This window comes from Podarcis tiliguerta (assembly GCF_965153285.1).
Source record: "Podarcis tiliguerta genome assembly, chromosome: 1".
Classification (NCBI taxonomy): Eukaryota; Metazoa; Chordata; class Lepidosauria; order Squamata; family Lacertidae; genus Podarcis; species Podarcis tiliguerta.
The window spans coordinates 93,166,142-93,183,029 of NC_139534.1; the positions used below are offsets into that span (position 1 = coordinate 93,166,142).

The following is a 16,888-nucleotide window of genomic DNA, read 5'->3' on the forward strand; positions in this document are numbered from 1 at the left end:
CTATACAGTGTTGCACAGGTTTACAGCATCAGTATCCTTTCCAAGGCTCAAAACACCAACCTAATGTAATAACTGTGAGATAGGCTATGTGGAGAAATTAATTTGGCCAAGGCTACCCTTGTGGGCATAAAAGACTTTGTTCTTCCAGTTGCTATTGGAATAAATTATTGATCCACAAATCCACAGGACTTTACACGTGAAATTAATTGTTTGCCTACAACTGAAACCTCTGCTTTATGATCAGTATCAATTTGTTTTTAAGTAAACCCTTCTCTCGGTCTTTGACAAAACAGTGGCATCTAGTGGCTGATCACAGAGTTTTTACTGTTACTTCAGCTTAGCATTTTTAGAACAAGATGGGGGTGGGAGTCGAGAAACCTAGTTGTTCTGGATAAATGCAAAATGAGTGGCAGATTACCCCCATAGTTCTGCCCCGGACACTGAGGTCCAGCGCCAAGGGCCTTCTGGCGGTTCCCTCGCTGTGAGAAGTGAGGTTACAGGGAACCAGGCAGAGGGCCTTCTCGGTAGTGGCACCTGCCCTGTGGAACACCCTCCCAGCAGATGTCAAGGCAATAAGCAACTATTTTACTTTTAAAAGACAACTGAAGGTGGCCCTGCTTAGGGAGGTTTTTAATGTTTGATGCTGTATTGTTTTTAATATTCGGTTGGAAGCCGCCCAGAGTGGGTTGGGAAACCCAGCCAGATGGACGGGGTATAAATAATAAATTATTATTATATTAATAATATTATTAATAATAATAAAATAATAATAATAATAATAATAATAATAATAATAATAATAATAATAATAATATATAATATATAATATTTATGAATTCTTGTACTAGAACGGTTTCAACAATTACATTATATACAATTAGAATTTCATATATTTCCAGTTATTGTTTAGCTGGCTTAACAGCTTTAAAAACACACACACTTTTAACAGCTGCGTAACAAAATTTGCTTTGGAGAGCGAGGTTTCTTTGCTGGTCGCCCAAATGACACAGTTGTTACAGAAAAGGATAGCACCTGTCAGTGGTCCAAACACTCTATCAAGAAACAATAAATCCAGAGAGAAAGGCATCCGGCTGGCCACTGTTAAGAAGTGGGTGCTGGACTTGATGGGCCCTTGGCCTGATCCAGCATGGTTCTTCTGTATATTTTTGGGTGTTTATATATCAGTCTTACAATAAGGTCAGCTGAAATGATTACTGTAAGCCCATGACCCTGTACCATTTGTACTGTTATCATCTTTCATTTTCTTCTTTTGCTGTTCTTGAGGAAAGGCTATAGCTGTGGAAACAGGTTATGGTTTAATGGCACAGCATCTGCTTTGCATGCCGAAGGTTTCAGGTTCAATCTCTGGAAAGGTTTCAGGTTCAATCTATGGCACCTCCAGGTAGGACTTGGACTGTCTGAAACCCTGAAGAGCTGCTGCCAGCCAGAGAAGGCAATGCTGATCTGGGTGGACCCATGGTCCGACTCAGTGCTAAGGCAGCTTCTACGTACTGATTCACAACATCAAAATACAGAAATACAAAACAAAAACATCATAGCTAGATTTCAAAAAGCCCAACTAAAATTAGTGTGTGTTTTAGTGACATAATCTTGTAGCTTATGCCCTGACCAAAACAACAAAAGGCCAAGGGAAGCCACATACCAGGATGTTTACTCCCAGCATCTCATGTGACCATCTAGGCTCTCAGCAATGCATCCCCAATAACTGTCTATGCAGCTTTAAAGAGCAGGTTTTTGTGGAGAAAGCTCCAGAGCTTAAAAGGGGGGGGGGGTTCTTGGACACACAGCTTTAAGGCACAGACCTGTGTATGTAAAGAATCGGGCAAAATGTAAGTGTGGATTGAACATAATTGCACAAGTCTGACTCAAACAGAAATTGGATCTGGCATGTTGAAGGCTAACACTGACCTCAAGAAGAAATCCATCTTTAATATTGATAATGAACATGGTCAGCAGGAAACGCTAAGCATCATTGTACACAATTCTAGAAAGTTTGTAGTAACGTTTCAGTTTCCCCATGAACAATTCCTGTTTCTGTGTCGCATATTACTTTTAGTGCCCATGCAGTAAATAATATTTTTAATTGAAACTAATGAGACACCCAGGCGCTCCACAGCTTCATCACACCAGAAGCAGGCAGCCACACGCATATTCCAAGCATCCAACAAAAACCTCAAAAGCCAGCTGACCATTTCAGAAAAGTTTAATGTGCATTTAAAAAATAACAACTGAGGCACATCCTTAGAAGCAGCTTCACCATAGAAACCCTCTAGTTTCAGACATAACCTTGCTCGTTATTAAAGGTAATTCATAACCAGAACGAAGAGCGAGTGGATCAGTCACAGCCTGGACCCATCGTGTGCTCCCCATTCATGCTGTTTGGTTGCATCTATTAAGGTTTAACTCTGCCCAAAAGAAAGGCGGCAACTGCAGGTGAGGAAATGGAGGCACCACTGAGACAATCAGCTAGATTATCTGCTAAACCTGCCCCCACCCACCTAAACCAGTCAAAGCCCCCAAAAGAAGCACCTGAGAAAGAAAAAGGAGCAAAAGATGAGAGACGACTGAAAGGTAGCCAAAGGGAAGAAAGGAGCAAAGGAAAAAGATGAATCTAAGCAAGAAAACGATGCTGAAGTGTCTGACGACAAGCCAAGTTCTGAGTAACAAATTTAGCCCCCTTCATTTCCATCATTTGGTATCCGTACCTCCATACCGTACTGGTAAGAGAGGAATGTTTTTCTCCACTCTTTTATAAATGCAGGTTTTCTTAGCATGAATTTAATTATGGAACATCTTGATCTCAATTACTTGTATCTTAAACCAATGGGAAAACAAACAAAATCATTGTTTTGTGATTGTCACAGTTTGTATGGTACCTGGAAAGAATGAGTGGTGGCTTCCTATTGACTTCTGTCACTATATAATCCCTTTTGTTTCGTAGGTCATACAAGACTTCAAATTTCCACCCTTCGTATGTGCTGAATGGTTTCTTAAAGTAGGGCAGTCTAAAAATGATTATGATAATAACGCCACAAAATAACTGCATCAGACATTCCGATGGTTCTGTGGGTTGCTTTTATAAAGAAGCTGGGATATTTCCAGGAAAAATCATAAGGAACTAGAAACCTTGTATCCCAAATGTAGTTCTATTTTGCCACATTTTACAGAATAATAAAGAATGTAAAAAAAAAAAAGGGGGGGGAGACTAGAACAAAGAGGAAATGTAGTTCCAGTTACATAGTACTTTTGACATGATTTAAACTTTGAGTCCCTTAGCTGGCTTTCCTTGTGACCTAAAGTCTATTCCACATCATTATTACCTTTAAAGAGGGAGGGAGGAAAGATACCTTTCACCTTACATCCAACTGTTGTTCCAACCACACCATTTTTCTATGGTCACTTAAGGATGTGAATCCTGAATTGTCGTGCTCCAGCTTCAGGATGGATTTGCTGTTGGCGACATGTGAGTTTCCAATTCTATGTTTTAATATCAGTCCACAAAAATGTGCAGCTAATAGTGTACAGCTGTTAAGACCAGGAATGGCTAGGTGCTGCTATGAGGGGCAGTGTGAACATTCAAATGAGATAGTGTAAAAAATAAAAAGGCAACAAAACTAGCATGGAACATCTTAGATCTGCACAAATGCTATCATTTCAGAGTGCCATAGCTTTTTTCCTGCATTCTGTGAACAAAACAAAGAAATCTTACAGAATGTTACCTGACATAAGCTTTCAGAAAACTAGAAAAAAAGAACACAACCTCAAAAGAGAAAAATTAAAACGTAGCATTTTACATGGGATTGCTTTGCCTAAAAGTGAAGCTTTTATGCCATATTACGGGCACAGGCAAACTCAGCCCTTCAGATGTTTTGGGACTACAATTCCCATCATCCCTGACCACTGGTCCTGTTAGCTAGGGATGATAGGAGTTGTAATCCCAAAACATCTGGAGGGCCGAATTTGCCTATGCCTGCCATATTAAGACAATGGACGTGTGTCCGTAACAGAACTTAATGCACATTTTCTCCTTTTATATTTCTGACACAGAACGCGATCTCAGTCTCACGACCAAGAAAAACAGCAGGAGATGCTCCACATTTGAAAACAATACAAGTGTATCCCCACCACGGCCCAATTCGTTATAGAAATATGGGTGCAATCCAGATATGGTAACACAAGCACTAATGTTTGGTTACCTCTCAGCAAGAAAAACATCCATTTAGAACTCATATTAAGGATGTCTCTGAAGAAGCCTTGTGTAGGCAGCCGTTAAGAGTGCTTTGTAGAGCTTCAATATAATTGCCTTAGTAGCAATGACCATTACTGACACCCCACTTTGCCCCACTAACTTACAGATTGTGAGACTCGCGTAATACTTTTTCAAATCCCCATGGAGCCCACATGCCTAAGGTGCCTGGTGGTTAACTGCCAAGCCTCATGCTCTCTCTGCAGGCAGTTTCATGCTCCAGTGCAGGCAGGAACATGTTGGCCTTACAGCCAGCTCTGCATCTCCTCTTCATACCTCTGTGGATCAATGAAAGGCTTGTCAATGGACCGGATCATCAGCTCTCCACAATACACACATTCAGCTGCCACAATATCATCAATGTCAGCTTTCATCTGCTCACGGCTTAACTGTCCCTTTCCTTGGCTAGAAGCATCGGTGTCCTTAGGCCGGTGGTGGGATTTGGAGGGCTGGCTTGTGGCCGAGAGCTTCTTTTGAAGGTCTTCCAGTTTAGCCTGCTTGTAGGCAGGCAAGTTTGGATAAACTGCCTGCAGAAGGCAATCGTAGTGGAACATGTGCCCACAGAGGAAGAGGTAGAAGGGGCGGTTCAGGAGGGGGAAGTCACATGCCGCACATTTCTCCTGGGGTTCCACAGAGCCATATTTGTTCCTCATTTCCTGAATGTCTTCCCGGATCCTTTTGGCACTCTGCGTGGCTTCCTCCATCTCCGTCTTCAACTCCTCTATGTGCTTGTTGTAGGCCTCTAGAGAGTTGCAGATGGCTTCCTTGAAGTGATCGATGGTGACAAAGTCTGGAAAGAATGGCAGGACATCTTCAATCTTCAGCAGGTTGCAGCTGGAAAGGCAGGCCATGGCCTTCTTGACGTCCTTCTCCTCCTGGACGACATGTCGCGCAATCTTCAGCCAAAGCTTCTTCCTCAGCTCCTCATCGTCTTCAGGGAGGTCTGCACAGGACTTTGCCATATCTACATCCACCTGGGAAGAACAAAGCAAAAAGGAAGGAAAGAAAGATAAGGAACTAGTCACCATTCATACCCCTCGCTCCTGTCACTAAATACACGGTTGGTAAAGGAAAGACGCTGGTAAGAGGAACCAGACATAGTTACATAAAAATAAAGGTAACAAGAGGAAGATGATGTGTCTCATCTCCCCCAATCAAATCTTGATGTTGTTTTTGGTTGCTGCTTTCAGTGGTCAGGGATCATTTTGAAAACTCATCTATCCAGAGATGAAACAAGACAGAAAAATGCAAAAGGAGTTGCATTTCCCCATGGGACACACTTTTTGCTCTTAACCAACATGGCTGGGGAAACCCAACCAGATGGGCACGGTATAATAAAATTATTATTATTATTATTATTATTATTATTATTATTATTATTAACAACATAAGAGAGAATAAATAATGTAGAAGACCATTTGGATGCTCTCCTTACAAAACGGAGATTACTGGATTCTTTCATTAATTGCCCATGAGAACAATAAAGAGTCATATGGTGCCTTAAAGATGTTGAAGAATTCACATTTCAAACGCTTGTCTGAAAGACAATGAAGACAGGGATGGTTCCTGCTGAGCCTCTATTGGCAGGGAGTTTCACAGGGCAGGGCCTGCCATGCTAAGTGCTCAGTCCCTAATAAAGGCTGACTGAACCTTAGGGGCATGGGGAACCACAAGAAAAGCCTCATATACACATGGCCAGGAGAGGGAATTCTAAGCAGTGATGTCAGAGGGAAACAAAATGGAAGAAGTACAGACAGTGGGTTATATCAAACTCACGTCTCTCCATGGATGAAAGGCTTGGAGTCTTCCACCAGTGGAACACAGATCAATGTGATCTTTGGCGATTTTGCCCTCCCCGTTACATTACTTCCTGTGCTATTCCAAAGGGTCTCCCAAGCCTCTGGAGCAGATTGGAAGCGATGCAGTGGGGAAGGGGAATTTCCAAAGATGGCTTCACTCCCTGTTCCACTGATAGAAGTCTCTGCTGGATCTAAGAGCCTTCCAACAGCAGACGGACGCCAAGTGTACACAGCCCAGCAGCAATTACGTGAAGGTGACATAGAAGAGCTAAAGGAAACGTTGTTGTCTAGAAACAGAATCTCTCAAAATGCCAGGTGTTGGGACAGATAACCATACGCTTCTTGTGAGTTTCCCCCCAAACAACTGCTACCTGCTGCTGAAAAGAACACCCAACCAAGCCAGCAATGCAATTATTCCATAAGACAATGCTGTACTAACAGACTCTTGCTTTCCAGACAATGAATACGACAACAGTGTTTCCCAGGTCTTCTGTCTACATCAAAACTTCCACAATCCTTTCAAGCCTTGAAATAAATCTAATGCGTTTTCAAGTGCATAAACGAACGGGGTCATTGTTCCCCTACCTGCAAAGCGAGATCCACAGCTTCCTCATACATCTCCATAACTTTGTACACATGGACACAAGCCCGGTGGTGGCCGTGTTCTGCACAGAGCCGAAGTGCGTACTTCAGGTCATAGTGGATGTTGTCGGCGTAGGTTCCAGCGCGTTCCAGATAGGACAACAGCGAGTCAGGGCGACACAGAGCATAGAGGGACAAGAGGTAATTGTGAATGGCCTGCTGAGTTTCCTTCAGTTCAGTCACACAGAACTCCATGTATCGAATGGCTTCGTTGATCTGCTCGGTGCTCCCACTCTGGCTGTAGTTGACAAGGGCGGGGATGAGGTTCTTGGCATCCAGCTTCTTCCCCATTTCGATCCAAGCATCCACCAGCTTCTTGGGGATGTGCTGGATCAAGACTGGAGAAAACTTGTAGAAGAGCACGTCGTCCCTGATTTTGGACAGGACTTCCAGCGCTTCGTTGTAATTCTCATGCTGGCAGTAATGGGCTATCACCCGTTCGTAGTCGTGCATTATGACGGCAAAGTACACCATGTGTTCCGTGTCCCCGTGGCTCGCCAGCAGCTCGTGAATGGTTGCTCGGTTGTTGAACAGGCAGTCTTTGTTTTTGGGGCTGCCCAAGAAGCTGCGGAACGTGTCCCGGGTCTTCTCGTAGAGGTCCCGTTTGGATGTGTCTGCTTCCAGGACTCCAAGGCGGTTTAAGTACAGCTCCGTCAGCCATGTGGTCAGCAGCGTTGTCTGAGTCTTTTCCGAAGGCTTCAAGCTAGCCAGTTTCTTAATCAGAAACTCCATCAGCGCCTCTTCCTGCTTGGCTTCGATAAATTTAAGAGCAATCTCCTCAAAGTAATTTTGAGTCAATGCATAACACTTTGCACTATCCAGGTATCTCTTGTTCTGGAAGCAATATTCGGCCTCCTTGGCCAGCACGATATCCAAGCACTCGGGGCGGTCCTTGCAGTACTCTTTAGCCAGATCAAACTTGTTGATGTTCGTATACATCTTCCACACGTCACGGGACTCTCGCTGCACGTTGTATCGAAACACGGCCTTTTCTGTGTGGATCCAGATTTGCCCAAACGCGGGGTCTTTGATCATACGCTTCAGCGAGCCAAACTTTTCCAAGAACACATCCTGGAAGACAACTTGCCCATTCAGGGTACACACAGCCTTCACTCTGTCGGGAAACAGCAGCAGAAAATGAAACTGCGTGAGCACTATATTCATGGGCTTGTTGGCTACCGCGTCTACGTCAGATGGATATTCCCAGACCTGCTCGTCGCTAAGAATAGAGTCGGGACGTCCGTAGTCCAGCGATCCATACAGGACACCGTTGCCCATCATCCAAGCAAAAGCACTGGGGGTGGAGCGAAGCTTAGGAGTATAAAATGCAATTTCGCTGTAGCCAAGGCTAGCTGGGAACTCGCGGAAGCCAGGCAGGTGATCTGCGGGCATGCTAAATATTGCTCCAAAGGCTTGCTGTTCAGATCCCTCTGGAATCTTGCCAACAAACTGGAAAAGCCTCTTGCGAGTAGTGGCAATGATAAAGCACTTCCCATCAATTCCTCGTTCTATCTCGAGGCAGCAGACTGGAGCAGGTCCTGCCTCCTCCTCTAGGTTATAGATCTGGCGAAAATACTGGTCAGGGTTAGTGCCGAAGAGACTGCCTTCACTGACCGAGACCTCAGCCTCGTATATCTGGCCTTGGGATGTTCCCACCAAAATGGGGCCCGTGTTCATCTCCGAGCCAAGGAACTTGTTCCAGCCCACACTTTCAATCAAATGACCTTTCCAGCGTGACAGGATCCGCACCTTCTGAGCACTTCGGTTCAAATACAGGCACTCACTGGTGTTCAGGGCAATGATAAGGTGAGAACCTATAGTAAAAAAGGGATACCGCGACAAAGATGAAAACAGAGGATCATAGCAAAATACCTCTCCTTAAACACTCTGATGCCTAAAGTTTTCAGAAGGTTCTAGAAATAGATTTGACAAGCACAAAATATTCAACTCCCCTCCTCCACATCATATTTGTCTTATCATTAAGTACCTAGCATAACAGTGTAACATTATCTGTCATACACATTTAGACATTAAAAATTAAAATTAAAAATCCTGATTATTCTTCAGGAATCTCCTACTTGCCTTCATTGTTTCCATCCAAATGAGAACACTCATAATCATGCATAAATGTGATTTAGAATTTGGCTTCTTTTGGTGTCAGTAGATGTCAAATTTGCTACAAATTTGAATATTTTTAAAACCCTTACTAAGATATAAACTAACACATTACTTTACCTTATTTCAGTTAACAGAAACACATTCTTCAACATTACTAGCTTCACTCAAAGATCAGTTTATCTTGAGAAGACAGAAAGCATACAAGCTGCAGTGCCCCTGTGATCAATCTTAAGATAACGACTTGTGGACATCCAAGTCTGAATATCATCACTGTGCTATGACCACATTTAATCGGCAAAAAGTGTACTGAAGGAATACCCTTACAGGATGGTCTGACCAAAAATATAGAAAAAAATATAGAAAATATAGAAAAAAAAGAAGAAAAGAAAAAGAAAGAATAACAGAGGCCATTGCAAATGTTTGTTTTCACATAAATGTGCACTTTACAAAAAAATTCCTTAAGGGAGAAAAATATATTTTGTTAATAGTGTATATGGAGTGAACTAGGGATGACTTCTAGAAGAAACATTCATATTGCATGCAAAAAACAAACAAACCCCATAATATAATATTTGTGGCATTTACTGAAGATGCCAAAGAGCACTTTGCACCTCCTCTTCTTGCCTCACCTGTGTGGTCCAAAAAGAGCTTGTGAACTCTGGCTTCATCCTTTCGTCCAAGCTCTACCTGGTTAGGCTCATCTGCCTTGGCCAGGTCAAGCCTACATAAAAGGGGAAAGAAAGCAAATGGTTGAAAATTAGGGGGCGGGATTGGGTGGGACTAGCAGAAACTTTGCTGCTTGGCAGAATTATCATTCAAACTGGGATTTGGGAACAGCCTCAGTTGCCCTGACTGGTGTTCTGTTCCTGATGTCCCCATCTAGATGTTAATTGTGCTGGATCTCTCAACAGCTTTTGATATCAACAACCATGGTATATTATGAGACTGCCTCTGTGAGATGGGAGCATTGTGCTGTTGTGGTTCTCCTCCTACCTACAGCATGAGTTCCAGAAGATGGCACTGGGCAACTTCTGATCTGCCCTGTCGCCATTACAGTGGTGCCTCGCAAGACGAAAATAATCCGTTCCGCGAGTCTCTTCGTCTTGCGGTTTTTTCGTCTTGCGAAGCAACCCCATTAGCGGATTAGCGCTATTAGCAGTTTAAGGACTATTAACGGCTATTAAAGGCTTAAGGGATTAGCGGATTAGCTGCTAAAAGGCTATTAGCAGCTTAGCGCTTTAGAAAAAGGGGTTGGGGAGCGAAAAAAACCCTCAAGAATCGCAAGACATTTTCGTCTTGTGAAGCACCTCTGAAAACGGAAAACCCTTTCGTCTTGCAGGTTTTCCGTCTTGCGAGGCATTCGTCTTGCGGGGCATCACTGTACTCTGTGAGGTACTGCGGGGTTCTATGCTGTCCTCCATGCTATCTAACATCTGTATAAAGTTGCTGGGAGAGGTCAGCAAATATTTGGGAGTTAGGTGTCATTGGTATGCTGACAACACTCAGATCTGTTTCTCCAAGTCACTTGAGTCAGGTGAAGGGGCTGGGCCACTGTCTGGTCAACATAATGGGCTCAATGAGGGCCAGTTAAATAAAACTGAATCCCAGTCACAGTTTGTGTAAAGTAGTGGGTCCAGACCCTGAGGTTGTCATATGAGGCCCTTTGCCATGTGCCTCTGTGGTGACAAGAAAAAGGACCTTTACAGTTATGGACCCTATTTTGTGGAATGTGGAAAGTCCACCAAATACAGACATTCACATCATTCTGGCACTAGATAAAGACTCTACTCTTCTCCCAGACATCTGACTGTTAACATCCTTAGGTTTTGCTGGACATTTAAAGGGATTTACTTTGTGCCAATTATGATACGTGTATTTTCCTTGGGGTTGTGTGGGTCGCTTTTAGAATTGTACTGACACAGTTAAAGGGTTGACTTTATCTCTGCTTTCAAGTCATGTATATTTTTATATTGTTTGTAATTTTATGTTGGGATTTTTTTTAGTAGAAAGCATCTAATAAATTGATTAATAATAGGAGGGAGGAATTCAGCACCATGTTCTTCTTTCATCCTTCCCACACCCTATGAAATTTCAAACAGGATAACAAAAGACTGCACATACCTAAAAATGATGTCTTTTCCAAGACTCATACACAGCTGGTTTGAAGATACAACCAGGCTATTAATCTTCTCAGGGGGGTTGAAATCAATCCTCTGTTTGTTAAAAATTGGGGTCTCTTTTTCTAGGCGAGCATTCACATACCCTTAAAAAAGAAGGAAACAGTTAGGTTTTTAAAAATTGAAATCAAACTGCAGCACAATCCTGTGTATAAACCCTCAACTGCCATGCACTTACTAGACATGGAAAAGTGATCCAATTACATACACTGCATTTACTGAAAACAGTTAACAGTCCTTTGTGCCAAATAAAATAAAGAGGAACATTAATTTATTCCTGTTAAGGCATGTGCAGAGTGCCCATCCTCATGCCAACAGAGTGTGCCAAAAGAACAGAGAAACACCAAAGAGCTCTAGGAAGAGTCAGTTGCTTCATATAAGCCATGAATAAACCAGAAAAGAATGACCAGCACACAATAATGCAAGCAAGTTTGCAAAATGTATGCACTGCAAATAAAATTCAACATCATGCACTTCTAGGACAACAGTGAAAATGTGAAGCTCCCTTGATATTTTTACAGCTGAGTGCTGCATGTTATTTAAGTAATCTTGATATATTTATTGCATTGGAATGTGGTTGTTTGAGATGTTATTATAATTGCTTTTTTTTTTGCTAGGTTATGAAATGGTTGGTTTGTTAATATGAAGTTGTTTTTGTAGTGTGTGTTTGAAATGCATCCATTTATTTGTTGTAAGGCACTTTGAGCATGGTTGGGGTTTTTTTGCAAAGTGGCATACAAGTAAAATGAATGAATAAATAAAAAAATGCATACAAAAGCAGACTGCATAGGTTAAACAAAGACTATTATAAGAATCTCAGTGTTAAAAGATATTAATCTGGAAATATTGAGAATAAAGATACAACTTGTTTCCAAGCAGACATGCACAGCATTGTGCTGTAACATTATAATCTCTCATTCAATCTACAGCTACCATACATAAAAGATGATGACTCAAAGTGGAAATGAATCTAATGTGCTTTCCAAAATATATATCCCTTTCCTTTTGGTTCACTTTCCATTTTAAAAGTGTTCCGTTAAATGCAGGAAGTTACAACACACATGCTAATGACAGCTGCAAACAATTTCACTGAACACACTTAACCACATTTGTTAGGGCTTTCATCTCACTAGTTTCCGCAAACGTTAGTTGACAGCAAATTGCACTGGCCAGTCCAGAAAGATGCAGAATCTTCATTCATACAAATATTCAAGGATGTTATTTTACTACACAGATACACAGCCTTCTGCTTGGGAAACTTAAAAATGTGTAGTTTCAAGAACTTTTGAAACCTTCCCAAGGTAAATATGTCTCTTTTCAAGATTAAGGAGAAAAGCATAGTTTTCCACTGAACTGGAAAATAGTGTGACATCCTCATAGAACAACACATACATGGAACCATTTTTTATCATCCACAAACAGATAGTATCAGAGCTTTTGGACCACATCTGTCCTTCAAAGACACCCATTTTTCCTAGACTCACATTTATTGTAAGTCTGCAGAACACCAGAAAACCCTTTAAACAAGATCTGGTAACAAGATCTGCCCATATCACCTCAGGGTGGATGACAAAAAATGGGATGAGTAGTTGTGGGTCCCTTCCCAAGTTAATTAATATCAGATTCACTGGAGGCAAATGTGGGGGCAGAGAGCGGAGAACCCTGATGCCAAAGGAATTTATATAAGCGGCAATACAAGCCTGGGAAAATGTTCACAAGTAACATGTACTTGGAAGAACTGACACGGACTAAAGCAAATGTTCCAGATCATCCGGCTTCATTCTTTGCAACATTGACCTATGCTGTTCCACTTGTCTCAGTTCTTCCCAAAGAGTTCCTTTACTATATTCTGGGATGGGAAAGTTCCATTAGCACTGAACTGAAACACAGAACGGAACTACGGCAGCTTGTCTTCCATATTTTGACCCTGCTTTAAGGTTACCCTCAAATCACAACCTGTGTTAAAATAGGACAGCATCTAGATAACTGCAGGTTCTGTTTGCTTTTCATTCAAGCGGGAGTGACACAAAAAATAAAAATTGTATGACAGAGTATAACAAGAGGTCAGCTGTGGGCTTCTTTTTTTCAACTATCATTTATGTTCTGTTGAGACTCTCCGTAGCGTCTGAAGGACCATCTCTTCCCACACAGATCTACCTGTGGGTTGCAACCAGCACAGAAGACCCTGTTGTACATCATAGCACACAGTGACACAAGACTGAATTTCTACTCCAGTAGCATCTTCTAGACTATGAAATTCCAGATATAAACATCTTCAAATGCCTTCGGACAGCAAGAATAGGCCATTCATGGTACTGCTTACCAATTACTTCTGCTTCATTTTTGTGTGGTGGCACACAAACATGGTTATTTCAAAGTTCTAATCATGTTTTAGATTTGCTGTAAACCTCTCTGAGGCCCCTACTCAGGTAGGAAAGTGGGATATAAACATTTTGAAGAGGTAAATTGCCTCCATTGTGAACTAAGAAAGAAGCAGAAGCGGTGGGGTTTTGATCTGAGAGTAACAAACAGGAGGGAAGGCAGGAAAACGTCTTGCCACACCGGCGAGGGATCCAGAAGAATTAGAATTCAGATCGCTCAACAGAGCCTATGGCTGCTTACACGGGAAAGAGCGTATGGGCGTATCCAGTATTTTTGTTGGGGGGCAGGCCTTTTGTTTGGGGGGAGGCAGAACCACAGTTTGCTATGTATTTTTATTTATTTCTGAGGGGAAGGCAGCTGCCCCTCCCTGACCCCCCCCCCTTGGCTACGCCCATGGAAGGGGGCATGGGGAGAATGTGTATTCAACTCCTAGCAGAGAGGAGGAGGCAGAAAGAGCCGAAATACACGCTGCTTGGAAGAAGAGACTCAAGTGCACTAATGAATGGATTCTGCTTCCCGTCCTCCTACCCGTATGCGGGATGCCCAGGCTGGCGCGGTTCTGCTGCGAGGAAGCCGAGTGCGAAAGCGAGTCCACGTACTGGTCCAGAATGGAAGCCATGGCTGCTCCGGCAGGCGCTACGCCCAGCCTGCCCGGAAAGCTCTTCCAAGCCGCCGCCGCCGCCGCCGCAGCACCTCCTTGGCTCCGGTCCCCAGAGACCGCCAAGAGGCTCGGCTCGGCCCTCTCCTTCTCTCCCACCACCGCCTCCTCCTGCTCCGATCAGCTGACGAGACCCGCGAGCGCAGGCTGCGCTTCCTGTTTCCGGGTCGAAATCCCGACCATAGAGAAGGGAGCGCAGGCAAGAGAGTTCAGTGGGCAGATTCTCCTGCGTCGCCCGACTCTCTAGGCACAGGAGGGGAGGGCTTAGGATAGTTGGGTGTTTTGTAGAAAGAGTAATAAATTCAGAAAAATATGAAATGTTCTCCCTAGGCATGAGGGCCTGAGTTAGACGCGGAGTGAACGTTTAGCTTTACTGCTGTTATTATTATTATCAATTAAATTTCTGTACTACCCTTCATCCGAGGATCACAGGGTAGTTTTGCAATATAAAAAAACATAAAAAGGGCTGGCAGGAGGTTATTAAATCGCGGTAATGTGTTTCTAGGCGCACAAACTTGGACCTTTTTGCAATCGTTCGGTGGGTTTTAAAAATGTATTTATTTAAACAATATATCACTTACCTGCAATAGTCTCTTACGTGGTTTACAAAGATGCAGTAAAAAAAATAAAAATCAGTTAAACTGCAATCGAATTTGAGTTAAAGTGCCTGCAATACTGAACACACAGCACTTGGTTGAGGCAAGCTGTGCATCAGAGCCACAGGAACCACTAACAGTGGCTCCCTGAAGACTTCAGTGATCAGGCATGAATACAAGGGATTGGACGGTCCTTGAAGTATGCTGGAGCCAAATTGTTAAGTGCCTTATGAATGTATGCAAGAACCTTGAACTGGTAGCGTGTGGGCAGTCAGTGCAGACCCCTGAGCTCTGGAGTAATGTGCTGGTTATAGTCCGTCTGCAGTGTTTTCCATCAGTTGGAGACTCTGGATCAGGCCCAAGGGTAGCCCCACATAGAGCACATTGTCATAATTGAGTCTTGAGGTTACTAATGCATGGATCATGGGGATCGGATCACCCCTTTCATAGCTATTGTTGATGTACCAGATGTTGCTGGTAATATGCACTCCTAACCCTGAGACCACCTGAGTTTCCAGGGGAAAAGGTGGATCCAGGAGCACCCTCAGACTCCAAGCCTGTACTTGAGGGAGTGCACCCCACCCAGAACAGGGAGCTAGCCAATTTCCCGGACATAGGAACTACCAACCTACAGTGCTTCCATCTTCCTAGGATATTGGCGCTCATCCAGTCCACCATAAATGTCTACTCAGAGACAAGCCCTGCTGAGCTCAGCTGAACTTGTTTCAATCCTATATCCACTTAACTGGGACTAAGCTTTATTTAAATCAATTCACTGAAGTGAATTCATTTAATTTCTGGATACATGTGTAGGATTGTGTTGTTTACATTGCTAGAAGGAGCTAGGGAACATCCTTCTGGTTTCTTTTTAAAACTTTTTATCAAATAAGAAGGCCCAGTACTAAACTCCTTTTAAAAGCCTATTTGTAACATTATTTTTTTCCCATGGACAGAAATTAGCCGCTGGGGAAAGTCGGTACTTGAAAGCCCAGCTGGCTCCAGTGCTCCCAAGAGGGGCTTGAGAACAAGACAAGTAAGCTGGTACTAAGCGCCTGAGGGGAGAAAGAAGCAGCTCTTTCCACAGGGTGATTAAAATGCTTTATCTTCTTTCATACTGACAGAGCATAGTGTATAAACAGCTTTGTCTGTGGCACATCTGTAGCTGAATAATATGTTCAGTATCACTCTGAGCTGGACGAAGACATTTTGCTGCCTGAGACAGTGCAGCAGCTGCCCCACCCCTCCAGTTTTGACTCCTGAAATCCCACAAGTGTGGCTTCCCCTTCCTTGGCAGTAGGGGGGGGGGATGCTAACAATTTGCTGCTCCAAAATCAGCTGCCTCACTGTCAGCTTCAAACGGAGGTGCTGTGGGTGAGGAAATCAACTGATCTGGATGGAGTGATCTGGTGTTGGACCCACACACCCCTCCAAAGCACCAAATTGTTGGTTGGGGATCCTTCTGGAATTGGAGCTGCCTGGAAGCCCACATGGTGGCAGATAAGAGTGCTTTCCCCCCAACTTCAGTTAGTGTGACAGCTACAATCCTATCTTGGGAAAACAGACCTAGCCTCAGTCATGGATGTAGTAGTTGCATCCATGCTGGCCTACTGTAATGCACTCTTAGTAGGGCCGACTTTGAAGACTACTCAGCAACATCAGCTCATACAAAATAGGGCTGCTTGAGCCCTTCTTGTGGCGAGACAATTCAACCACATCACATGGCTCCTATATCAGTTGCACTAGTTGCCAGTGTGTTTCCAGGGCCAATTCAAAGTGCTGGTTCTGACTTTTAAGTCCATAAATAGTTTGAGTCCAGGTTATTAAAATAGACTTTGGAAACCTAACTTGTGTGTCAACCTTTAAGATCAATTTAGACTTGTGGCTACTAGAGGTAGGGTCTTCTCAGTGGTGGTGCTGTCAGTTTGTATTTCTTAGTGCAGAAAGTATTGATCTGATGTGTAGAGATCTTTCCAATTAATTCAAGAGGGTTCTGGAAGCTTCTCTGTGTGAAAGAAACAAGCAGAAGGTTCATGAGGTTTGGGTTATTCCTTCAGAGAAGCTGAGTGCAGCTGGTTTAAACTGGTTCTGCCTTCTTTTCAGTCACATTGACTATAAAAGTAAGGCCAGAAGGAGCCTGGGTTTCACTTTCTCTTTTCCTCTTTTGTGGTGTTCTGTACATAGTATGCTTAGTGTTAAGGTTTAGACTTTTTGTAAGTTATTGTAAGTTTCATTTAAGTCTGCTGCAACTG

The 16,888-nt window shown here is 43.2% G+C and overlaps 1 protein-coding gene across 1 annotated transcript; it reads right to left on the reverse strand.

Annotated features, from left to right (window-relative positions):
• Positions 1 to 2,206: 2,206 nt before the first annotated feature.
• VPS18 (VPS18 core subunit of CORVET and HOPS complexes) lies at positions 2,207 to 14,220 on the reverse strand. Its single transcript, XM_083432226.1, has 5 exons — positions 13,914 to 14,220; positions 10,948 to 11,089; positions 9,456 to 9,547; positions 6,652 to 8,522; positions 2,207 to 5,241 (listed from the first exon to the last, which is right to left on the reverse strand). Exons 1-5 carry the CDS (start codon positions 14,002 to 14,004, stop codon positions 4,513 to 4,515), a joined length of 2,925 nt encoding a protein of 974 aa, XP_083288352.1. The 5' UTR covers positions 14,005 to 14,220; the 3' UTR covers positions 2,207 to 4,512.
• Between the last annotated feature and the right edge of the window lie 2,668 nt (positions 14,221 to 16,888).